At 54.5% G+C, this 24776-nt stretch overlaps 2 protein-coding genes across 19 annotated transcripts in view; one reads left to right on the plus strand and one right to left on the minus strand.

Moving 5' to 3' along the window:
* Positions 1-24776, plus strand: part of PHLDB1 (pleckstrin homology like domain family B member 1) — a 49880-nt gene that overhangs the window by 15411 nt on the left and 9693 nt on the right. For 4 of the 18 annotated variants that reach the window (XM_058446343.1, XM_032167605.2, XM_058446339.1 and 1 more), the window contains 16 exons: positions 2029-2154; positions 4408-5753; positions 8314-8586; positions 9023-9163; positions 9269-9406; positions 12045-12173; positions 12515-12670; positions 16000-16110; positions 16270-16359; positions 18704-18874; positions 19342-19482; positions 20885-21025; positions 21170-21272; positions 21745-21789; positions 22454-22748; positions 22833-22923. In XM_058446343.1, the coding sequence (XP_058302326.1) occupies positions 2029-2154; positions 4408-5753; positions 8314-8586; positions 9023-9163; positions 9269-9406; positions 12045-12173; positions 12515-12670; positions 16000-16110; positions 16270-16359; positions 18704-18874; positions 19342-19482; positions 20885-21025; positions 21170-21272; positions 21745-21789; positions 22454-22748; positions 22833-22923 (3497 nt within the window). Of the gene's footprint in view, positions 1-2028; positions 2155-4407; positions 5754-8313; positions 8587-9022; positions 9164-9268; positions 9407-12044; positions 12174-12514; positions 12671-15999; positions 16111-16269; positions 16360-16964; positions 17109-18703; positions 18875-19341; positions 19483-20884; positions 21026-21169; positions 21273-21744; positions 21790-22453; positions 22749-22832; positions 22924-24776 lie in introns of all 18 variants that reach the window. The other 14 variants (XM_058446340.1, XM_058446341.1, XM_032167614.2 and 11 more) reach the window with 12 other exon arrangements.
* TREH (trehalase) overlaps positions 23492-24776 on the minus strand; it is a 33346-nt gene continuing 32061 nt past the window's right edge. The window contains exon 17 of the mRNA XM_032167628.2: positions 23492-23785. The gene's annotated coding sequence lies outside the window, so the exon portion shown is untranslated. The remainder of the gene's footprint in view (positions 23786-24776) is intronic.

Raw genomic sequence — 24776 nt, forward strand, 5'->3', positions numbered from 1 at the left:
GGTGACTTGGCAGGGAAGGCTCCCTCTCTCTCCTTTAGAATTGTTGGTGTCTGGCTGCCTGGGAGGGCCTTTGTGTATGCCAGGATAGTGAGTGGCTTTATCCACTATGGTTATCTGCCACGGGCTTCTCAGCCTACTAAAGCCCCAACCCAAGCAATGCCCAGGATCCCAGGAACAGGCTTCTGAGCTTCTCAGTAAGGGACCTGCCAAGGTACCCACGTGGCCTGGGATGCCCCTTGCCCTTGCGGCCTGCCTGAGCTGAACTGTCTCAGCGTCCAGGAATGTAGACTTCTCTGCCAGTCTTAGCTCAGACTGGCGTGAAGCTTGGGGTGCCAAGTGGCACCAGATTGGGTAGACAAGAGGCTGAGGCTGGGGGCCAGGGGTGTGGACAAATTGGAAGGATTGGTGGTAGAGAGCAACAGGGCTCTGGCTTCTCCCAACATAGTATCTTCTGCAGGAGCCCTCCAGCACCTGGTTCTGCTAGCTACACTTAGGCGCCTGTGGGCACACCTGCCACTGTGCACACTCTGGGTGCCCCTGGCTACATTTTCCAGCTCCCACATGCCCTCCCTCTCCAGGTACTCACACTTCCCGGGCAGGACTGGGCTTGTGTCTACTGCCTGGGAATGTGCTTGGCTGAGGCTGGGCCCGGTGGCCTAGTCTTGGCCTGATGCCAGGGGAGACCAGGGAGCATGCAGAGGGTGCTTAGTCAGAAAGAAAGGTGGTCGTCGCTCCCTAGACTTGCAGCACACAGCTCTCCTAAGGTCACAAAACAATAAAGAGTGGGAGCAAATTCAGGACCCCCCCCAGGTCATCTGACTGATCCATGGTTTTTCCCCTTGTTGCCTATCTCAGAGTTTTTTTTTGTGACCCTGGAAGTTGCTGCCTCTCAGACTGACTCTTCTACCCTTCTACCCAGGGGGCAGATAGATGGATCATAGATACAGGTTGGGGTTGGGGGACAGGGGTGTCTGTGTTCTCTGAACATTTGTGTGTGTGTGTGTGTGTGTGTGTGTGTGTGTGTGTGTGTGTGAGAGACGGAGTTTCGCTCTTGCCCAAGCTGGAGTGCAGTGGCGTGATCTCGGCTCAGTGCAGCCTCTGCTTCCTGGGTTCAAGCAATTCTCTTACCTCAGCCTCCCAAGTAGCTAGGACTACAGGCGCACACCACCACCCCCAGCTAAGTTTTGTATTTTGAGTAGAGACGGAGTTTCACCATGTTGGCCAGGCTGGTCTCGAACTGCTGACCTCAGGTGATCCGCCCGCCTCAGCCTCCCAAAATGCTGGGATTACAGGTGTGAGCCACCACGCCTGGCCTCTCTGAATATATTTTTACAGAGTACTTTCACATACACTGTCTTATTAACCCTACAAGATCAGTGGTATTGTCCCCATTTTTCTGACTAAGAGAACTAGATTCAGAGATGAAGTTACTTCACCCAGAGATCTCACAGCTAGTAAGAAGAGGAATTAGGACGAGGACTCAAATCTTGGGACTCACTCACCAGTGCTTTTTCTACTCTGTCTTGTGCTGCGGAGCCCTGGAGGTGCCCATCTCAAGCACAGGCAAGGTCAAGTGTGGACTGTGTGGACTCTGAGAGCAGGTGGGGATGGGTCTTTAGAGCCGAGGTGAGCCTGCTAGTGCTGTGAGGTGGGGTAACTTCAGCCCTGCCTACCCTTCCAAGTGTTTTCTTTCTTTCTTCCTTTCTTTTTTTTGAGACAGAGTTTAGCTCTTGTCATGCAGGCTGGAGTGCAGTGGCATGATCTCAGCTCACTGCAACCTCCGCCTCCTGGGTTCAAGCTATTCTCTGACCTCAGTCTCCTGAGTAGCTGGGATTATGGGATTACAGGCGCCCACCACCACGCCCGGCTAATTTTTGTATTTTTAGTAGAGATGGGATTTCACCACGTTGGCCAGGCTGGTCTCGAACTCTCGACCTCAGGTGATCCACCTGCCTCTGCCTCCGAAAGTGTTGGGATTACAGGTGTGAGCCACCACACCCGGTCTTCAAGTGTTTGCTTTCTCTGCAGGCTGCATGTTGTGCCTGGGTCAGTCCACCTTCCTTCGCTTTAACCACCCGGCTGAAGCCAAGTGGATGAAAAGCATGATTCCAGCAGGGGGCCGAGCCCCTGGGCCCCCATACAGCCCTGTTCCTGGTAGGTACCCGGGGGGGCAGGGTGCTGGGTTGGTGGTGTTCCTTCAGCAGTCCTCCTCCTTGCTCACTTCAGCCACACTTGGAGTGTTAGGGCAAGACAATACCTAAGGTCTGGGCTCACTGCCACCTGCCATGGGCTGGTGGAGAATGCCAGGCAGTGGGGCCACTGAGAGCTAACCAAGGCAGTGCTGCTTAGCTAAAATTGGGAAATTATGTGCCTCGAGGGATGGCGGGCTCTGCCAGCTTGTACCCCACTGCCCTGGAGGATGCCACTCAGTGTCTGGAACTCTGGCCCACTTGTGTCACCACAGGGAGCCTCACCCTCTAGGGTATCCTGAGGGGCAGAAGGAAGCATTAGGTTGAACTCCCTGTAAGCTGTGGTGGGGATCATGTCCTTGGGCCTCGCCCAACCCTCACTCCATGCCCTGCCTGCTGATGACTCAGTGGAGCAGCTGTATTTTGTGTGTGAATTATTGATCCCCAGAAGAGAATTGGTGATTGTTCTGGGGAACCAACACAGGCCCCCTTAGCCCAGCTGCACGGGGTGGGGGTGTGTGCAGACCAGGAGGCTATTATTGGGTCTACCATCTCAGACTTTGCACTGGCATTTAGATGGCTATGGGGTGACAGGTGCTGGGACAGATGGACATGGATGTCAGGTACACCTGGTGGGGTGGTATCAGCAGCCTAAGTGGATAGCCTGGGGACCTGAAGAAAGGTGAGTGGTCACTGGGATTACCAGTATCCATGGCAACCCCTCTGACTATATCCCACACAGTCCCCATAATTTTGGACCAAAACTCAGTCTTGCAAAGGCTTTCCCTTCTCTTTTCCCCATGCTCGATCTTTTCCAGTCCTCTGGGGGCTCAGAAGCCTGGGTTCCCAGTCTACTCCCTAGTTAATTTTACCCTGCCCCCACCCCGGCCTTGTCATGTCACTCCCTTAGCTGTTTGGGGCAGTGGTTCTAGGGACTCCTGTATGGTTGACTAGGGCTGGGGGCATGGCAAAAGCAGGCTCTTGCTGGCATGGCTTAATGGGATAATTGGAGGCACTGAGCTTCACCTCCTTGCTGGCAGCCTGGCTTCCAGGAACCAGCCATTAGCACTAGCTCCCTCCCCTACCTCTGATTGGACGAAGTGGTGCAGCACACACCCCTTGCCCAGCCCTACAGGCTTTTTTCTTTTTCTTTTTTTTTTTACCCCTGGGCCTCTGGTTCCTATGTTGGGAGGCCCTGACATCCTATTAGACTAGGAGCCCCTGGAACTTCTGGCCAGCAATGCAGCAGGCGCCCATCTTCTTTGTATAATGCCCTTCTGTTTTCTTTTTTCTTTTCTCTTTTTTGTTGTTTTGAGATGGAGTCTCACTCTGTCGCCCAGGCTGCAGTGCAGTGGCGCGATCTCAGCTCACTGCAACCTCCGCCTCCTGGGTTAAGTGATTCTCCTGCCTCAGCCTCCCAAGTAGCTGGGACTACAGGTGCATGCCACCACACCCAGCTAATTTTTTATTTTTAGTAGAGATGGGGTTTCACCATGTTGGCCAGGCTGGTCTCGAACTCCTGACCTCAGGTGATACATCCACTTCGGCTTCACAAAGTGCTGGGATTACAGGCGTGAGCCACCATGCCTGGCCTCTTTTTTTTTTTTTGAGACAGTCTTGCTGTGTCACCCAGGCAGTTCTCAGCTCACTGGAACCTCCTGGGTTCAAGCAATTCTCGTACCTCAGCCTCCTGAGTAGTTGGGATTACAGACATGTGCCACCATACCCAGCTAATTTTTTGTATTTTTATTAGAGGTGGGGTTTCACCATGTTGGCCAGGCTGGTCTTGAACTCCTGTCCTCAAGTGATCTGCCCGCCTCGGCCTCCCCAAGTGTTGGGATTACAGGCGTGAGCCACTGCGCCTGGCCTACCTGCCCTTCTTGAGGAGGGATATAGGATATAGATTGGAGGAGTCTAGTCTTGGGGTGAGTTGACAACAATAGGCTTAGAAGTGCCTACCATTGTTAACTGTTTTAAGTCACAGGCAGGAAGGCCATGCCGATTCCCTTCCTTTACAGAAGGAGAAACTGAGGACAAGTGACTTGGCTAAGGTTGCATAGCAGGTCAGTGGCAGAGCTAGCTGGTACCAGAACCAGATCTCCTGGCTTCTTCTCCAGAGCCTTGTTAGCCTCACTGTGCTAGGAGGAGATGGGCTAGTGCTCTGGCTCTTATGCACATGCAGCTCCCTAAAGTCAAAGACCTTTGCATTTCCCTCCAGCAGAATCAGAAAGTCTGGTAAATGGGAACCACACCCCACAGACTGCAACACGGGGACCCTCCGCCTGTGCCAGCCACAGTTCCCTGGTGAGCTCTATTGAGAAGGACCTGCAAGAGATCATGGACTCACTGGTGCTAGAGGAGCCTGGAGCTGCTGGCAAGAAGCCTGCCGCAACCTCTCCACTGTCGCCGATGGCTAATGGTGGGCGCTACCTGCTGTCTCCCCCAACCAGCCCCGGTGCCATGTCTGTGGGCTCCAGCTATGAGAACACCTCTCCAGCCTTCTCTCCACTCTCTTCACCAGCCAGCAGTGGAAGCTGTGCCAGTCACTCACCCAGTGGGCAAGAGCCAGGACCTTCTGTGCCCCCGCTGGTACCTGCCCGTTCCTCCAGCTACCATCTGGCCCTGCAGCCCCCACAGTCCCGCCCAAGTGGTGCTCGCTCCGAGAGTCCTCGGCTGAGCAGGAAAGGGGGCCATGAGAGGCCTCCCAGCCCTGGCCTCCGGGGTCTGCTGACAGACAGCCCTGCAGCTACTGTCTTGGCGGAGGCCCGGAGAGCCACTGAGAGCCCCCGGCTGGGTGGGCAGCTGCCTGTGGTGGCCATCAGCCTGAGTGAATACCCAGCTTCTGGTGCTCTCAGTCAACCCACCAGCATTCCTGGCAGCCCCAAGTTTCAGCCTCCAGTCCCTGCTCCCCGAAACAAGATTGGCACACTCCAGGACCGCCCTCCCAGCCCTTTCCGTGAGCCTCCAGGCAGTGAGCGGGTGCTAACAACCAGCCCCTCACGCCAACTGGTGGGCCGAACATTTTCAGATGGGTTAGCCACCCGTACCCTGCAGCCTCCTGAGAGTCCCCGCCTGGGCCGGCGGGGCCTGGACAGTATGCGAGAACTACCCCCCTTAAGTCCGTCTCTGTCCCGGCGAGCTCTCTCCCCGCTGCCCACCCGGACCACCCCAGATCCCAAGCTAAGCAGGGAAGTGGCAGAGAGTCCTCGGCCCCGGCGCTGGGCAGCCCATGGGGCTTCACCAGAGGACTTCTCCCTGACGCTGGGGGCACGGGGCCGTAGGACACGGAGCCCCTCACCCACACTGGGTGAGTCTCTGGCACCCCACAAGGGCAGCTTCAGTGGCAGGCTGAGCCCAGCCTACAGTCTGGGCTCTCTTACTGGGGCTTCACCCTGCCAGAGTCCCTGTGTCCAGAGGAAGCTCTCCAGCGGGGACTTGCGGGTGCCTGTCACAAGGGAGCGGAAAAATAGCATCACAGAGATCAGTGACAATGAGGACGACCTCCTGGAGTACCACCGGCGACAGCGCCAAGAGCGGCTCCGGGAGCAGGAGATGGAGAGGCTGGTGAGCGGGTGCCAGGGAGGCTTGCCACTGTCCATGGCAGAGTCTCTGCCAGGGCTCGAGCAGGCCAGCTGGCAGAGCAGGAGAGGCCCTCAAACAGGGCTTGGGCTTTTCAAGGTTCCCCACCTCCAGGATACACTTTAGTGATCAATATCTTATGGTTCTGGTGCCATGAAGAAGAAATTCCTTTGAAATCTGTAAGGCTTTATTTTAAATTCTTGCTAATTTTGCATTTATTCAACATAGCATTTGTTTTAATGTATAAATTAAATTTCACATTGTTTACCCGAGCACAGTGAAGCTCTAGGAAAACATACCACAGGTATGGTAAGACCTCGAACCTCCCAGTTTGAGAAGCAGTTGGTGATGATGAGTAGGCTGAAGCTCAGAGAGGGGAATGGCTTTGTCCAAGGTCACACAGCAAGTTCTGGCAGAGCTGGAATTGGAACCCAGATCCCCTGTCTATCTGACTCTTTCTGAGACTTGTTCTTTAGAAAAGTACCTTGTCCTTCTTTTTTGCTTGTCTTTGGCCTCTACAAGTGGGTGGGAGCTGCTCATCCTGGCCCAGGCAGTATCATCTAGGAGTGTGGGTGGCAGGGTAGAGGGACAGAACAGGATAGGCAGCCCTGGCCTGACCGTTAGCCAGCCTATGTAATTGTGACTGTGTGTGTCCATGTGCATGCGTGTGGGTGCGTGCAGGGGCTGGGTGTGGCTCTAGGCAGCTGTCCTGGAGATGGCATCTGAGCTGGGTGGGGGCCAGGATTCCCCAGATAGCTCAGGGAGCTTAAGGGGCTCTGGCTGGTGTGTACACAGTCGAGCCCATGTACAGAAGAATGGATTCTGCCCCCTGTCCCTTACAAGCAGAACAGGGTTCTTTGGAAGGTGGGCAGGAACCCTGGGATTGGTTTGAGGAAGAGAACCAGAACTGATGAGAACCAGAACTGAAGCATCTGGAGATGCTTTTGGAAGAGGTTGGGACAGTTTTGGATGAGGGTATAGGATTGTGTGTTTGTGTTGGATGGGGGTGAGATGAGGCGGATCCCATCTTTTCCTTTGCTGCATCTTGTCTTCACTGTTTTTGCATTGGTCTAGACGGGAATGCATGGCCATTCTAAGCTGCGGTCTCATCCTGGAGAGGGGGCAGTGAGCCTGGCACAGGCAGAGTGGCAGGCACAGCCTCCCCCAACTCCTCCATCAGTTTTCCCATCCCCATTCCCACACATAAGCACACATCTTACCACTAGTCCTGACCTGCCTCACTTGCCACTTTAAGTCTTGGAGGCTGCCCGCCCTGCCCCTCCCACCTCAACCAGGCTGCTTATCTGGGTCCTGGGGCAGGGGCGGAGGCACTGGCCCAGCCTCCCAGGTGCCGAGGCTCTGTTCCGGTTTTTTTTTTTTTTTTTTTTTTGGCCATGGAACTGGGCAAGCAACAGGAGGGAAGCTGGGTAAGTGTATGAGAACACCTCTCCAGCGTTCTCTCCACTTCCTGCGGTTTGGGTTCATGGCCAAACTGTAAGTGGTGAGAGACACTTGAGGAGGTCTAGGGACCCTAGAGAGCCATGGGAGCCTCACAAGCCAGGCTTCAGGCCTATAGGTAGGCCTGCAGGAGAAGGCAACAAAGACCAGGAATGTGATTGTATCATACCTCCTTTACCTCCTAGGCCCCTGAGAGGTGACTGTATCTGGGTGGGTGTGTATGTAGAGAGGGGTGAATGAAGTGGTGGGGCCATAGGAGTACTCACTCATGGGCCTGGGCATTCAAGGACTGGCAGCAGCCCCTCCTGCTGATAAACAGCCAAGGGCTGAGGGTAACTTGGAGCTGAGGTGGGGACAAAGAGGGCCGTGTCCTTGGTCTACCTCTTCTCCATGTATGTCTGTGGTTGGGTGTCTGGTCCCTGTGGGCTCGTGGGTCTGTTTTCCAGCCCTGTCTGTCTGCATACGTGCCCACCTGTCTGTATGCTAAACTGTGTTTATCTGTGAGTGTGCATCAGTGTGCATTTGTGCATGTCAGGGCTGGTGTCTTTGTACCTGCCTATTAATGCAGGGCCAGGGCACATGTTGTATCCTTGTGTGCCTGTGCATCAGTGCTGGTGTGTCAGTGTGTGTCCTTGTGTCTGTAGATCTGTGTGTACCTGTGTCAGGATGAGCACTTGAGTTTATCTGTGTCTCATTGTGGTCTATAGTCTGCTTCACAGTGTGTTTCCGTATGTTTGGTGTGTTCTTATGTGTCCATTTGGTGTGTTCCTGTGTGTCCTAGGGTAGATTGAAAAAAGAAAGGAACAGGAAGACGGAAGGGGCTGTCCCAGAAGTGGGCAGGAAGAACCAGGCTGTTATGCCATGTGGGCAGGTGGCACAACAGCCTGGTTCTTCCTGCCCACTTCTGGGGCACCCTGTTTCCCTCTGCCTCCCCTAGGTCTTGGGGTCAGGCCTCTTCTGACTTGACACTGATGTCCTAGCCCCCTGTAACCCTGCTCTCCCTCCTGACAGGATACTGAGCCTGGCTCTATCCCCACCAGGGCTCAGCTTCCTCCCCTTCATGTCCTGCTCTGTCCATCCTTCCCAGGAACGCCAGCGCCTGGAGACCATCCTGAACCTGTGTGCCGAATACAGCCGGGCTGATGGGGGACCTGAGGCTGGGGAGCTTCCCAGCATTGGGGAGGCCACCGCAGCATTGGCACTGGCAGGCCAGAGGCCCTCACGAGGCCTTGCAGGGGCATCTGGGCGGAGCAGCGAGGAGCCTGGAGTTGCCACCCAACGCCTATGGGAGAGTATGGAGCGCTCAGATGAGGAAAATCTCAAGGAGGAGTGCAGCAGCACTGAGAGCACCCAGCAGGAGGTGAGATGGAGGGGTAGGCAAGACAAAGAGGCTGAAGTTGGACCTGCTGGGGGCAGAGGAGGCTGGTGTATTGAATGCCAAGGTCCAGTGAGGGGAGGGATCAAGTCTGGGAAGAGATTAGAGAGCAGAGGTGCAGAAATGAGACAAGGAAGAGAAGGAAGGTGTTGATGAGCTTCCCAAGCTATAAATATGCTTTATGACCTGCCTTTCCATGGGGCCCCACCCAGGCCTGGCACTCAGTGGTAAATATTCTCTTCCGCAGAGCCCTTATTGCTCCCATGGAAGGTGGGGGTTGGGTGGGGGGGGCAGGGAATTAGCCTCCTGTCTCAGTCCAGCTATTCCTCAGCAAGTGCCTGGAGGAACAGGTGATCCATTTTCTTAGTCTGATTCCAAAAGGCTCTAGCCTTCCTCAGTTGATAGCTTCCGTCCCCTCCAGCATGAAGATGCACCTAGCACCAAGCTCCAGGGAGAGGTGCTAGCCCTGGAAGAGGAGCGGGCTCAGGTGCTGGGGCGCGTGGAGCAGCTCAAGGTCCGTGTAAAGGAGCTAGAGCAGCAGCTGCAGGAGTCAGCCCGAGAGGTGAGCCGTGAAGTCTCTAGCTGGACTCTTCCCTAGGCCAACTGAAGGCCCCAGAGAGGGGCCACAGTCAGCTGCTTTGATGGGGACCCTGGTGTCTGCCCCCAGGCCGAAATGGAGCGGGCACTGCTGCAGGGAGAGAGGGAGGCAGAGCGGGCACTGCTGCAGAAGGAGCAGAAGGCAGTGGATCAGCTGCAGGAGAAGCTGGTGGCCTTGGAGACAGGCATCCAGAAGGAGAGGGACAAGGTAACCCACACCTGGCCCAGCTTAGTGCTGGATAACAGTGGCCTGGGAGAGAAGGAGAAATGTCTTCTCTGGGGCCCTGTACCCTTCACCTCATCATCCATTCTGCAGTACAAGTGGTCTCTGTGGCTTTCCAGAGACAGGGTGACTTGTCCTCCTCTGTGGAAGGAACCAGCTTGGAGGGCACTGCCAGGGGCTGGGCTGGTGTCTGGGGTCTCCTCTGTCTGGGTCTGTGTGCTACCTCTGGGTGCCTGCCATCCTAGGCCCTTTATGGCCCTTCTGGGAAGTGCCAAAGCCCCTTCTTGGGCAGTGAGCACAGCCTAAGGGACTGACAGTGGGGAGTGATTCAAGTTCGGGTCCCACCATCTGGAGAACATCTCCCTCCAAGCATACCACAAGTGCTTACGTTGTGATCTTTGGGAGATGGCCCTCGGGGCTCTGCTTCCCTTGAGCCTTCAGGATCTGCAGCCTCCCATCCCAGGTGATCCTAGCTCCTGCCCCTGCCCCTTTCAGATTTCGTGCCAGCCTGCAGGGGCCACTCCCAGATGCCCAACACCGTGCCAAAAGCTCTGAAGTGGAGAGGGGTCATCTATTTCTGGATCTGACAGTATTTTTCCAATAATTTAATTTTCCTTCTGGATTTTTTGAGTTTCTTCCTCCTGCCCTCAGTTTTGAGAATCTTAAAAATTCTTTGACCCTTTTTTTTTTTTTTTTGGAGCTTTGGCTCTGGCCCCCAAAACCACACTCCCAAATTCTGTGCCAAATTAACTCCATGCTTGCCAACTAGGCCTACACTAACGCCCCTTCTAATCACCAACTTGGGCTTTCCGCATGCCCCTAACTGCCAGTGCCACCCAGGTAGGGCTGAACCATGCCCGCTTTTGCACTAACTCAGTGGGTGCCTCTGTGCCCCTGGCCTCTCCCCTCTAATGCTGCCTCCTTCTTTTCTTGGTGTGAGACCCCAGAGTTTTTATATGAAAGGAATTGGCAGGAGGATTGGTAGCCCAACTTCACTCAAGGGGGCATTGGCAGGAGGGGTATGAGGGTGGGGGAAATGCTTGGCTGTGGAGCTGCTCAGACTGAAGAGTTCTTTCCATTGGAAATGCCTAGGCTGCTGTCTTAGGCTACTGTCTGAGGACAGCATGAGATAACCCAAGGAAGCTTCCTGGCAGCTTCCTGCACAGCAGAGCAGGCTGTCTTCCACCTATTCCCCTGCCTGCCCTCTGGAGCCAAGGAGTAAAGAGGCCCAGTTGTGGGCGTGGTCTTGGAGGGCTTGAACAGGACCTCTCTGCCAACATAGTGGCTACCCTTCCTAGCTTTCCCTTGGGGCTTCCCAAATTCAGATACCCATCAGAGGTTGGTAATGGGTAGCCCCTACTCTTCTCCTCACTCCTGAGCCACCTATAACACAGGGTATTTTAAAGGCTGAGTCCAAGGATGAGGAAGCACCTAGACCCCAGGAACTGGCCTGATCAGGTCCTCCTCTCTGGGGATGGGTAGATGAGTTGGGTAGAGGGATGGGAGTGACTGGGTTCAGCACAGGGCCTCACTCCTAGGGATAAAGCTCAGCATTTCAGAAGGAACCTGCCTAACCTCATTTTCCACTGACCTGGAGTTTTTTGGAGGCCTGGACTTCGCTTTCTCTGTGGGGAAGAGAGAAGTTATTCGAGGCTGTGGTAGTGATGGTGGTGGTGGTGATGGTAGTAGTGATGGCAGTGGTGTGGAGGGTTCACTCGGCTTCCCTCCCCTGCCCTCAGCCCATGGCTCCACTCTGGCTTTGGAATCAGTAATCACAGTTTCTCCTCTGCCTGTCCTTTGAGGGGTGACTCACCAAACCCTCCCCTCGTCCCCCTTCCCACCCTCAGAGGTGTCATCTCACCCCAGACAGAACCGTCCACCCCCTCTGTACCCACTCCTGGGACTTTTATTACCATGGAAACGGCCCGAACTAATTGCAACCCTCATCCCTGAAGTTCAGCCTGCAGGGCCAACACCCCACCCCGACCCTGGGCAGGAGGGGAGGGAGGCCAAGGGTGTTGGGTTGGCGTCCCCTCTGCCGCACTGCTTTAACATCCTCAGCTCCTGATTCACGCCCAACCCTGGATTTAACCCTCACCATCACTACCCTTTTTCCCTGGGTTAAATTTTGGTCTCCGGGCTGTGGTAGAAGGGGAGGGATGAGAGCTGGAGGCTCCGATTCTGTGATGCAGAACCAGCCTTGACTGGTTTGGAGAGAAAACAGAGGGCCTTTTCTCAAGACTTACCCAACAATTTCAGTTCAAGGGACTCCAGGAGACCAAAATCTGTGCCCTGCCCCCACACCTCTGCCTGTGTTACCCCATCCCCTGCACCTCTGACTGCCGTGTTACCCTTCAGCTCCTGGCCTTGGGCTCTCTCCCTCTTCACCTCTTTCCCTCCTCACTTTCCCTTTCTACCCTTTTCTTTCTCCTCACCTGGTTATTCTCCTCTTTGATTCCAGCCTTTTTTTCACCTCTCTCAACCCCCATTGCCGACCCCCATTCTGTCCCGCCCTGGCCGCCCTCCCGCGCTCCCCTCCCGCCGCTGCCGGGCCGGAGTTGAGGAGTGTGTGTTCTGTTTCTCCCCTGTGCCCCGCCCTCTCCCTCGCCCTCCCGCCGACCAGGAGAGGGCGGAGCTGGCCGCGGGACGGAGGCACCTGGAGGCCCGCCAGGCGCTCTACGCCGAGCTCCAGACGCAGCTCGATAACTGCCCCGAGTCAGTGCGGGAACAGTTACAGGAGCAGCTGAGAAGGGTCAGTTCCACCGCCCCCCCTCCCCCGGCCCCGCGGGCCACGCCCCAGAAGGAAGAGAGGAGAGCGGTGGGACGGGACCACCTGGCCCCTGCAGTACCCGCCGGACACCAGGGTCGGTGCTGTGGTTTGGAGGGAACCGGGAATGTTGGGGAATCAGCGCTCCAGGCCATGATACCCGCAAAAGGGCAAGGCCAAGTACAGTGGGAGCTGGGGGGAGGCAGGTTTCTTATCCAATTTCCCCGGGTCCAGCCCCATACAACGCATGTCCCTGTGGCCTGGCCTTCCAGGCCCAGAGTGGCATTGCAAGCACCACCCAACCCCCTTTGTCACTGTCGTTGAAGGAGGCAGAGGCCCTGGAGACTGAGACAAAGCTCTTTGAGGACTTGGAGTTCCAGCAGTTGGAGCGGGAGAGCCGCGTGGAGGAGGAGCGTGAGCTGGCCGGCCAGGGGCTGCTCCGGAGCAAGGCTGAGCTGCTCCGCAGCATCGCCAAGAGGAAGGTGTGCCCCACCTCGTTCCCTGCTGCATGCTGTTGGAGGCCAGTGACCTGGGTTTGAATCCCAATGACCTCACAAAAGTTAACTTCGTCTTTTGTGCCTGGATTTCCTTGTCTGTAAAATGAGAATTATAACAGGTTGTTGTGAGAATTAAACAAGATGTAAAGACAGAATAGGATGTGATTGTAGTAAGCACTCGGTGAAGGATAGCTATTATTATTAAGCTCTGACTCCCCTCAGTCTTCCAGTGGAAAGTGGATTCTGCTCCCATTCAGAGCTTGGCACTGGCCCAGCAGGAAGGTGAAAGATGGAGGAGGAGGAGGAGGCTTTCCCCTGTGCTTGCAGAGCTCTTGTCTGGTGGAAGTGCTGGGACACACAGAAAGATTTGAGATCTGGATATTAGAGCCAGCTAGGCGCCCTAGAAAGGGCATTCATTTCGGTTCCAGCCATGGCTCAGCCCTGCCTTGGCTGAGCTATAAAACAAGGGTTATTGGGTATTGTGGCCTGGCCGGCTGTGACACGCTAGCTAGATACTGTGATTGTCTGCTCCTGATCTCAGCCAGACCACAGGATGGTGGCGCAGGTGCCTGTGTGTGAGTTTGGGGAGTAAAGCTGGGAGGAGGTATGTGTTGGTAAGGGTTGGGAAGAGATAAGGGAGGGATTGGAGAGGATGGCTCAAGCAGCTTCCACCCTTATGGCTGGCTGAAGCTTGTGGCTATGCACATGCACACATGCATGTACATTTTGCCTGGCTGGAGTTGGTGTGGGGGAAGTGAGGGTGGTGAGATTGGGGAGGGGTGTCTAAAATTGGTGATGTAGGGGATTTGCTGGCTAGCCTGGGGTTGGTGGTAGGTGGGGAGCTGCTGGACTTTCCTTGAGTCCAGATCCCATGCTTCTCTCCCTGAGCTGCTGTCTTACAAATGCACTTTCTGGATGTAAGACTGACTGATGAAAGGAAGGAAGAAAATTGACACACCTAAGCACATGGGTGTGTGTCAGGCACCTTGCTGGGAGCCTTCCTTGGATTACCTCATGCTGTCCTTAGGACGGTATCACAAGGCAAGTGCTGTTATCCCCATTTTATAGACAAGGAAACTAGGAGTAGGAGAAGCTACACATTTTGCCCAAAGCCTCCCATTATATAAGCTTCAGAGTCAGAATTGGAACCCAGGCCTGTTGGCCCAAATCCCATGTTCCTTCGACTGTACTGCACTGAGGCTAGGGCGGGCACTTCTCTAGCCTCTTCCTCTTTCTTTCTGATGCAGCAGGGAGCTGTAGATCAGCTAATCTCATCCCTTTGGGGTTCTGGTGAGCATAAGCTCCAGGGAGTTTGGGAGGGCTTGGCAGTAGTGGATTCTTCTTCCCACACCCACCCTGGCTCCTAGGAAACTGGAGCTCAGCCCCTGGGACGTGGGGTGTCACATTCTTCCCCATGCTCCTCCTTAGGAACCTTATCCAGCTTTCATCCTCAGACCCTAGTGTCCCACCCTAGGCTCTATCTGCCCTGGTGCCCTGTGCTCCCCTGCCCTTTCCACTCTGATTCAGAGTGGCTCAGAGTACTGGTCTGGGAGTCCAATAAATGATTCTAATCCTTGCTCTACCACTTAGCTGGCTAAGAGATCTTAGCTCCTAAATATGTTGGTGTTCTCACCTATAAAATGGGTATAAATGCAGCTGCCTCATAAGGGAGCTTATTAAATTACGTAACAAATGCAAAACATTTAGCAGAGTTCCTGGCTCCTAATGGGTTCTTAGTAGATGGCAGCTCTTGCGGTGAGGATTACTGCCTAGCCTACTTTATTGTTGTTGTTGATTTTGAGACAGAGTCTCGCTGTTGTCACCCAGGCTGGAGTGCAATGGTGTGATCTCACCTCACTGCAACCTCCACCTCCCAGGTTCAAGTGATTCTCCTGCCTCAGCCTCTCAAGTAGCTGGGATTACAGGTGCCCCCCTACCACGCCTGGCTAATTTTTGTATTTTTGGAAGAGATGGGATTTCACTCTGTTGGCCAGGCTGGTCTCGAACTCCTAACCTCAGGTGGTCCAGCCTCCTCAGCCTCCCAAAGTGCTAAGATTACAGGCGTGAGCCACAGCGCCTGGCCAGCCTACTTTGGTCTTCTCTTGGACTGACCCCAGATTTAGGACATCTCCCTTCTTTAACTCTTCCTTTCCCATGATTTGTTCCTAAGGATGGTGGTTTAAGGCCGCCTTCTTCAGGAAGCCCTCCTGGGATTAACCCAGCCCATTTTCCCCATCTCTCATCCTTCCCACTTACTTACTATCTTTTCATTTCCTTTTAGCACATGATTGTTGAGCCAGGTACTGTTCTAAAAACCCTATTGAGGGTATAAAGACAGAAAAGACAATGTGGATCTTACGTTTGGGGCAGGCTGGTGGTGGTGGTAACAGATATATTCACAAATAACAATAATAAAGGCAGATGGTGATACAGAAGAATGTGAGCACAGAGGAAGGAGCAAAGAAATCGGCAATCAAGGAAGGCTTTGGAGAGGAGGTAGCATTTGGTCTAGTCTTAGATGATAAGTAAGCTCTTGATTGGTAGAGAAGATTGGAACAGCTCTTCTGGCCTAAGGAAGCGACATAAGAAAGGCCTGAGAGTTAACAGCTACACAGCTGAGTGTACAGTGTGGCTGAGCTGAAAGGACATGGAGGCTGTAAGAGGGAGGGGAGCTGCAAAGGGTTCGGGAGCCCCTAGTTTGTGCTTTATCCTGTGTGTAATGAGGAGCCACTGAAAGATTTTGAGGAGAGGCATGATCTGACCTTACTTGTGGATTTTTAAAAAATTATTCAAGTAATATTCCTTTTTAGAAAGTAATTTTTCTTTTTAGAAAGATTAGAAAATTCAGATAAGCAAACAAACCTCAAAGTCATCTTAGGAAGATATTTGTGACAGTGTGGAGTGGATCAGGAAGTTGAGAGAGTGGAAGCAAAGGCTGGTGAGAAGGTCCAGACCAGGGAAGCAGAGGGCCTGGATTTGGGTGGTGGCAAGTGGGGTTGGGACAGGGAGAATTAGGCACATGGAGTGTCTCCAGGCTTTGGGACCCATTGATTGTGGGGTAAGGGAAGGGAGATTTGAGGATCTGAGTGGTGTGCCTAATGGCACAGGGGTCATTGGTCTAGGGAGGGAGGGAGGCCCGAGGGAAGGAGCCCACATGGCAGCCTGTTTTCTTAGGGTGAGTTGAGGCCAAGCAGAAGAGCTGGTTGATCCCCTTCACCTGAGCCTTGAGTCTCTGGGCAGGAGAGCCAGCTAGTTCTCACTTTGGGCTCAGCCCTGTCTCCCTAGGGCCTGATCAACCACCCCATCTCCTTTAGGAGCGCCTGGCCATCTTGGACAGTCAGGCTGGGCAGATCCGGGCTCAGGCCGTGCAGGAGTCAGAACGCCTGGCCCGGGACAAGAATGCCTCCTTACAGCTGCTGCAAAAGGTAGGGTCCCTCAGGTTGGGCCGGGAGATTTGGAGTAGGGTAAGTGGGAGGGGAGTGCAGAAGGGCTGGGATGTAAACATGCTGGGGTGGAGCACAGGGCCCCCCTCACACAGTCTCCTGGCTCCCACTCCTCTTTGACTCTGCCATTCTGGGCCGCAGGAGAAGGAGAAACTGACTGTGCTGGAAAGGAGATACCACTCACTCACAGGGGGCAGGCCTTTCCCGAAGACCACATCGACCCTCAAAGAGGTATCATGATTGGGTTAGCCCCAGCTTCAGGCCCAAGGGGTGTCCTGGGATGCTCTGAGTAACACATGGCACTTTCACCCCAGTAGCTGAGGTTGCGTGGGGGCATCTTCCTGAATGGGAGAGATTTGAGGAGGAATGGCCCCAAGCTCTGGGATCTGATCTTCCATGGCTACCAGCTGCCTCTGTTTAGTTGCCTTTGGGGTTCCCAGGAGCCCACAGATTTCACTGTTTTTGGTGGCTGAATATATGTGGGGGGACTCAGGGGCCTGGGTTGGGTGGGTAGACAGCTCAGAGGCTTGGTAGGGGCTGGGCTGGATGGACTCCCCTTGAAGGGGAGCATAGGGATATAGGGGTGCTGATCCTGGGGCTCTTGGGCTTCAGTCCTGAGTTAGGCATTTGTCTCAGAAGAGGATATTGAGGCCCCTTAAGTGGTTCTTCCCCGAGTCTGTATGTCTGGTGTGTGAGTTCCAAATAGAACATATCTGGTTTACCAACTTCATTCCCTCCCTCCCTCCCTGCCTCACTACACAAACAATTTAGGCCTGGGGTGGGGAACTGGGCCAAGTGTGAGGGATGCAGCCCCTCATCGTGTCCCCTCTCTGTAGGCCGAGCTGCTCATCTCCGAGTCCTCAGAGATGGGGCTGGGGACTAAGGCTCTGGGCCTTTTCCCAGGGTCTTCTCAGGCTGGGGCCTCCTCTGTCTCTTTAACCCCACCTGCTTCCACTCTTCTGTGCCCCAAAGCACAAGAGGTAATCACAGCTAACTGCGTGCTCTGCTTTGCCCACTGCCTGTCTGCCTGCCCGCTGAGCCCCTGCCTACAGCTCCTCCCAGGGCTTAGCTGAAGGGCATGTGGTGATAGTTTCTTGGCTGGCCAGAGTTTGGGAGAGTGTGTGTGAGCGTGCCATGCCGCCATTCCATAGAGTGCCTGGGCAGCCCATTGAATTGCATATTAATTTGCCTATATTCTGCGTGCCATTCATCAGTTCTCACAACATGCTGGACCCTCTGGCTGACTTTCCTTTTCCATGACCCCAGAGGACAACCTGGTTCTAGAGCTAGGCCTGGATGGGCCCCTTGGGTAGAGCAGGCTTATGGTCCTGCGCTTTGATTCAGCATGCATTGTGGAGGTCTACCATGCTGCCAGCACCCAGATAAGCTCAGTTTCTAAGGACAGGTGATGAATATGACAGTCCCTGTCCTCCAACCCACAGTTGAATGTGTTGGCATCTTTCCAAGGACTCACCTTGGGCAGTGGGCCCATTTTTCTGCTAGGCTTTTAGCTGTTCCTTGCTAAGGCCTCTTTCTCACAGCCCATCTTGCTCAGGCCCTGCTGATGTCTCCACCTTCCCCCACCTGTTTCTAGCTCCTGCCTGGGCTGATGGGGTGTGAGGGGACCCTGGGGAATGGTGTGACTGGTGCTCAATGCTGCATGTGTGTGCCCCACTGGGGACTGCCAGGTTGTTGGGGACCGAGGGGTCTCTGGAAGCTGGGTTCTGATCCTCAGTGGACTCTTAGAAGGCCTTCTATGGGCTTCTTTGCCTGCCCCCAGCCCAGGGCGAATTCAGGCATGGGCCTTCAGGGTCTGCTTGGGGCAGGACTGGATGCCAAAGTGGCTGTAAGAGCGGAGGGCAGGATGAGCCTTCAGACAGTTGGTTCTGCTGCCCTTTTCTGGTCTCCGTCACTCCCTGCAGCCATCTATGGGCATAGCAGGCACCCTACCCCTGCCTTGGATTTTGTATTGACATGGAGTGATGGCCCTGTGGCCTGGCATGGAGTTTGGGGTGTTGGGCACCTTGCTGAACCTTGTTAACCCCTTCTTTGCCCACCCCTACCCCTTCTACTGGGCACCCCAGGAATATGTGACCCTGGCAGAAGTTTTCCAGCTGTGTTCCCGCTTGGACCCCTATGCTTCTGCCACTTCCCCCAGTGTGCTCGCCCAGCCCCTGCCTGACAGTGAGGTACCAGCCACCGAGGGTGCCCACCAATGCCCAAGGACCTCTTTATGGATGGCCTAGATTCCCCCTTGGGCCTGGGTGGAGCTGGGGGAACAGAAGGGTCTGTGTTCGATAGTGAGGGAGAAGGGCAGCCTGCCTAAGGGGAGGTTGGGAGTGGTTTCTTTTTTTCCCTGGGGTCTTGGGAGCTTTCTTCAGCTCATATGGCCCAGGGAGGGGCACGCCTTCTGCTCTAGGATGAGGGTGTCGAGTTGAGAGGACTCTGGCTTTCCTAGGCTGCAGGCTCTGTACTTCCTGCCCTTTCCCTCCCTTCCCCTGTGGGTAGGGCCATCTCATGTGTTGTGGTTCCATTAACCTCTTATATTCCCTCCTGTGTCTGGCCTTGCCCCAAGTACGTGATGCTTGAGCAGCTAAAGGTGATGCGGGGCACCTCGCCCATGCCCCCAGCCCCTGTGCCAGGCCTTTCTCCCTGGGCCTCCGCCTCCCGGGACCTGGTTCCCACCACCTGCCTTCCTCCCATGCTGCCCTCCTCCTCGTTCGCTTCCATCACGCCTTCACCTAAGGTTGGTGGTCTGTGAGTTCTTGCTACCCCCACCCATGACTGTTGTGCCCTGTGTGTGTTTTGCTCCTGCTCACCTGGCCTCTTGGCTCTGGGCCAGCCCAAGGGGAGTGCCCAGTGCCTGCAGGCTCTGTCTGGTGGCTGGTTTCATGGCTGGTGTAGCACATGTCTATGGGCTGGAAGTTGTACCCTGACTGTTTCTCTTTGCCGTTAGTACATTCAGGGCAACTGTTGTCTCACTGTTTTTCTCTTCTTTTTCTTGATGCTCTCCTTTCTCCCTTCTTTCCTCCCCTTCTTCCTTCACCTTCCTGTCCATTTCCCTGATATGGCCTTCCTTTAACCTTCTCCTTCCTTCTTCCTCTTCTTTCTTCTTTCTTCCTTCTCCTGCCTTTTCCTTTCCCTTTATTTCCTGGCCTTTCCTCTCCGTCCTCCCCTCCTGTCCCCTTTTCCCCTCCCCATTCCCACCTCCAGATGGAGAAGCTGCTGCTCCCTGCTGTAGACTTAGAGCAGTGGTACCAGGAGCTGATGGCCGGGCTGGGGACTGGCCCCGCTGCAGCCTCCCCTCACTCTTCTCCCCCGCCTCTGCCCGCCAAAGCTTCCCGTCAGCTGCAGGTAACCCCTCCTTCACTGCCCGTCCTCCCCAGGCTTTGCACCTGTCCACTCTGATACCTCCTGCCAATCCATCAGCCACACAGTACCACCTTGAGTGGAGGCGTCAGCCCAGTCAGGGCAATGAGGGCACCTCTGGGCCCTGAGAGGGTCACTCCTTAGGCAGCCATCCTGGCATGTGGGCACCTGGAGGGCCAGCCTCCATAGTCTAAAACTATCTGATTGAGTGTCTGGTGGAAGAGGATTCTGGAGCTGTGGTCAGGTTGGGATCTGTTTGGTGCCCTGTGCTGAGCTAGGCTGTGGGTCTGGCCTGTGCTTGGCAGCCCCCAACACCCGGAGCTTCTCACCCAGTCTGGGGGCCTGACAGGCTCTTGGGCCTGTGGCAACTGGAACTAGTGTGTCCTGGGAAGAACTGCCAGCATTTTGTTCTCCTGGTCTCTCCAGCAGTGACACTTGGAAGCAGAAAACAAAGGGCAAAGACTCTGAAGTGACAGCCTAAGCCTCCTCAGAGTTGCCATGGAGGGCGTGGGCCTACCTGAACCTGCAGCAAGCAGCTGACCATGGGGTGGGAAAGGGGGCTGGGCTAGTCTTCTCCTCAGGTTTCCTCCACTGACCTGCTGCAGTGCCTAAGATTGACCATTTAAGATCATCCCTTGAGTGAAGGCACTGCATCTGTAAGACTGTGACCTCAGCTAAAATTTCATGTTTCCTTGGGGAGGAGTTTGATCATGTAACACTTCTACGGTGTACCCAGCTGGTTAGAGACTTTAACGTGTTTTGATTCTCTAATCATCATCATAGGCCTTTGAGGTAGATGAAGTTAACTCATTTTATAGATGAAACACTGGGGCCTAGAGAAGATAAGTAATCTCTCCAAGGCCACACAGCTAGGAAGTAGCAGAGCTTATGCCAAGTCAGGGTTTGTGACACTAAAGGCCATATTTACCACATGCTAGTGCTGCAGGGGAGCTTGGCCATTATTTAGTCTAGTCCTACCCCCTTTTGCAGATAAGGAAACCAAGGCCCAGAGTAGGGAGGTGTGTGGCCCAAGGTCACACAGCCTGTTAGTGGCAGAGCTAGGACCAGAGGGAACGCAGCTTCTGGTTGGTCTCCTGCACAACTGCCTGACTGACATTAAATCCTTGCATGGGTCTGTTTACAGGTCTTTTCTTAGACCCAGGGTTGGGCTAGGGATTGGCCCAGGGAGGAACAGCCTGGAAAGGAGAATTGGCAGCTGCCAATAGCATCTGGCCATTGGGCTGGCTCAGGAGGCTTGTTGTCAGAGCCAGAAGGCCTCAGAGGCCTAGTGCCAGGGCGGTACGTCAGATCACAGCAGGCTAGGTGACATGGGGGAGGTGGCCAATGGGGGAGCCAGAAATCACTGGGCACTATCTTTTCTTTCCAGGTTTACCGCTCCAAGATGGATGGCGAGGCCACCAGCCCCCTTCCCCGGACCCGCAGCGGCCCCCTCCCCTCTTCCTCTGGCTCTTCCTCCTCCTCCTCCCAGCTCAGCGTGGCTACCCTGGGGCGTAGCCCCTCCCCAAAGGTCTGAGGACAGCGGGTGGGGCTGCACATGTGGCTGGGGATGGAGACTTCCACGCTGGGAAGAGGCCAAGACCACCCATAAAAGCCTTGGGAATTGGGGTAAGGGCCTTCTGAGCCCAGGTCCGAGCTCTCCATTCCTCTGCAGAGTGCTCTACTCACCCAGAATGGCACGGGCAGCCTTCCTCGCAACCTGGCAGCCACACTGCAGGACATCGAGACCAAGCGCCAACTAGCTCTGCAGCAGAAGGGTGAGTGACTGCCCTGCCAGCCCACCTGCTCTCCTAAGGGGACCCTGGGTAGTTGCCATGTCTCCTCTATGCTCACACCTTTCACAGGATGTTTTTCCTTTAATTGGGATCTAGGCAAGAGCAGAAAGGATTTAGAGTGGGTACCTAAAGAAGAGCTTCCTGGATATTTATCTAAAGCCTTCAGGGCAGGAGACTAAGGGCTTAGGGGGCTGTGACATCTTTCCTAGAGAGCCTAGCCAATAAGGGAACTGCTTGTTGACCTGAGTCAGGTTAGACGTTGCCCTCTCTGGAGGCAGGGGATGGATTTGATGACTTCTAGAAATGGTTGCCTGAGATATTGGCTCTGGGGACCCAGGAGTCCTTGTTGCTTGTGTGCAATTTGGTTGTTTTGAAAGCCCATGTCTGTGCCTCTCTCTCCTCTTACCCCCTCTGTGTCTCTACCGTACCCTCTGCCCGGGGTCCCCCACGCCAGTCGAGTCACTTCCCGCCGAGCCCCTCCCAACCGACGACCCAGCAGGTAGAACGTTGGTCATAGAGGGCATTGCTTTGGCCAGGCAGCCCCTGCCCTGGCATCAGCATGATGTGTCCTGCCCAGGTCCCCACTGCCTGCAGGCAGGGTCCCAGGCTGAGCTGGGTTGGGGTGTCTGCTGGCCTCACCCCTCCAGCTGGCCTCTCTTCTGCCCTCAGCTGTGCTCTACCGTGTCTCCCTTGCCTTCTTTCTTACGTTTGTTGCTTTTGCTTCTGCATTGCAGGAGGGTCTGCATTGGCATTCTGGGTGCTTATGGGGTTTCTGCCATCTCTTCCTTCTCCCTTCTCCAGCAGGCAGGGTGGGTGCATGTATCCTGCCTAGACCTACTTAGGCCTTGGTTGTGAGCTGGAGCCAACTGGCTGTCATGCTGCCCCGGCACTACTTGGGTAGGTTTGGTGTCCTATGTGGACTCAGGGTGTGAAAGAGCACTGAAGCCAGACTGTGCATCTGTGGCCGGTTGTGCAGGCGACTGAAGCATTGGCAGAGCAGCCAGGCCTGGAGCTGCAGGGGCCTTAGGGAAGCCGCGGGGAGAGGGGGCTGCTCTGTGTTAACCTCTCCCTGCTTGCCCCTCCCTCTGTGTGTTGTGCTGCCAGTGGCCTGCTCCTTAGCTGGGTGGGGAGCCTACTGTGACTCCCATCTGTCCCTCCTTCAGGACAACAGGTGATTGAAGAGCAACGGCGGCGACTGGCTGAGCTGAAGCAGAAAGCGGCAGCTGAGGCACAGTGCCAGTGGGATGCCCTTCACGGGGCAGCCCCCTTCCCAGCGGGCCCCTCGGGCTTCCCGCCTCTCATGCACCACTCTATCCTACACCACCTGCCTGCGGGGCGGGAGCGTGGGGAGGAGGGTGAGCACGCCTACGATACGCTGAGTCTGGAGAGCTCTGACAGCATGGAGACCAGCATCTCCACCGGGGGCAACTCGGCCTGCTCCCCTGACAACATGTCCAGGTACCCCCGACGCCTGGGCCCGCAGCCTCCCTCAGCCACCGCCTCAGCTCCTTGATGCACCTCCTCTTCCCCTTCTTTCCCCAGTGCGAGTGGTCTGGACATGGGGAAGATCGAGGAGATGGAGAAGATGCTGAAAGAGGCTCACGCAGAGAAGAACCGGCTCATGGAGTCGAGGGTGAGTCTGACCTGGATCAGGGAGGCAGAAGGTGTTGGGGCACAGAGCTGCCTACTGCATGTCAAGGGCCTGTGCTCCACCCCAAGCCCTTCCACCCACATTAGCCTTGCCACATTCCCTTGGGGTAGAAAATGTTTTAAAAGGTTGTATTCCGGCCGGGCGCGGTGGCTCACGCCTGTAATCCCAGCACTTTGGGTGGCCGAGGCGGGCGGATCGCGAGGTCAGGAGATCGAAACCATCCTGGCTAACACGGTGAAACCCCGTCTCTAGTAAAAATACAAAAAATTAGCTGGGCGTGGTGGCAGGCACCTGTAGTCCTAGCTACTTGGGAGGCTGAGGCAGGAGAATGGCGTGAACCCGGGAGGCAGAGGTTGCAGTGAGCCAAGATCGCACCACTGCACTCCAGCCTGGGCGACAGAGTGAGACTCCGTCTCAAAAAAAAAAAAAAAGGGTTATATTCCTCAAACAGGCTTAGGGAGGCTTGGTGAGATTACAACTTCATAGCTCTTAGGAACAGAGAAGGCAGCACAGTAACCATTCTCCAACCAATAATTTCCTGTATGGAAACTTCCAGTTTTTGCATGTTTACTTTTGTAGACTTTTTGGCAACTACAGGAATTTTGATTCCTGTCTACCCATATGGCAGGCCATTCCTCTTGGGGCTGATTAGGAAAAGCAGGAACTATGGGTGAAGTATAGACCAGAAGAGGAGGCAGATGTCCAAGTCAGTGTAGAGGTGTTGGCTGGGGAGCCTTGGGAGCAGAGAGGGCTGACAGCTCCTTCACATGGGCACGGAGCTGGGATTCAGCAAAGAGGGACCCATGGTTTATCCTGGGCATAGGCAGGCTGATGAAATGTGTGCCTAGGAAGGAAGATAAATAAAGGATCTGCAGAAGCTGTTCTGTGTCCACCATTCAAGGCACTCTGCATATTTGAGATGAGAGTGGGACGCAGAGAGTAAGGTCAGCAGTTTGAGGGATTTAATAAAAAACAGATACTGACAGTCTGAATGGAGGACCAGCCAGAAAAGAATGCCTCCTATCTTATTTATGTCAAAGTATGGCAAATGTATCAGCATCTCCTGGCAAATGTGGGGAAAGGAGATTCTGCTAAGTTTTGAGCTGGGAAGAAATAGTAAATGGGAATTAATGGTATAGGAGGTCTTTATTAGTAACTAAGACATATAAAGCATCACTGACATGCTCTGTATTTAATTATTTGTTTTAATGACTTCTAAAATCCTATTATAGTGGCTTTTATAAGTTCGGTTCTGACCTTAGTCTCTAGTCACTTTTTTCCCATAAAGTTTGAAGTTCAATAGCAAATGTTTCTAATTTGAATTTTCAAAAGGCCTTCAGTTAGTGATTGGGAAAGGACTACATATTAGCTGTCAAAAAAAGTTGTCTAGATAACCCATGTTCTGAGGATTCAGATACAATTGTAAGAGCCCCATTTATTTTTTGAGTGCTTTCCAACTGGAATCAGTGATGGGCATTTATATACATGATCTAATTTCATTTTCACTATAATTCCAGGAATGGGCATTCTTAACTTCATTTCACAGATGAGGCAACTGAGGCTTAAAAAGTTTAAATAGCTGGGTGCGGTGGCTCACGCCTGTAATTCCAGCACTTTGGGAGGCCAAGGCAGGCGGATCGCCTGAGATCAGGAGTTCGAGACTAGCCTGGCCAACCTGGTGAAACCCTGTCTACTAAAAATACAAAAAAGTTAGCTGGGCGTGGTGGCAGGCGCCTGTAATCCCAGCTACTTGGGAGGCTGAGGCAGGAGAATCACTTGAACCTGGGAGGCGGAGGTTGCAGCGAGTGAGATTGTGCCATTGCACTCTAGCCTGG

This window comes from Hylobates moloch, unplaced genomic scaffold (assembly GCF_009828535.3).
Source record: "Hylobates moloch isolate HMO894 unplaced genomic scaffold, HMol_V3 SCAFFOLD_11, whole genome shotgun sequence".
Classification (NCBI taxonomy): Eukaryota; Metazoa; Chordata; class Mammalia; order Primates; family Hylobatidae; genus Hylobates; species Hylobates moloch.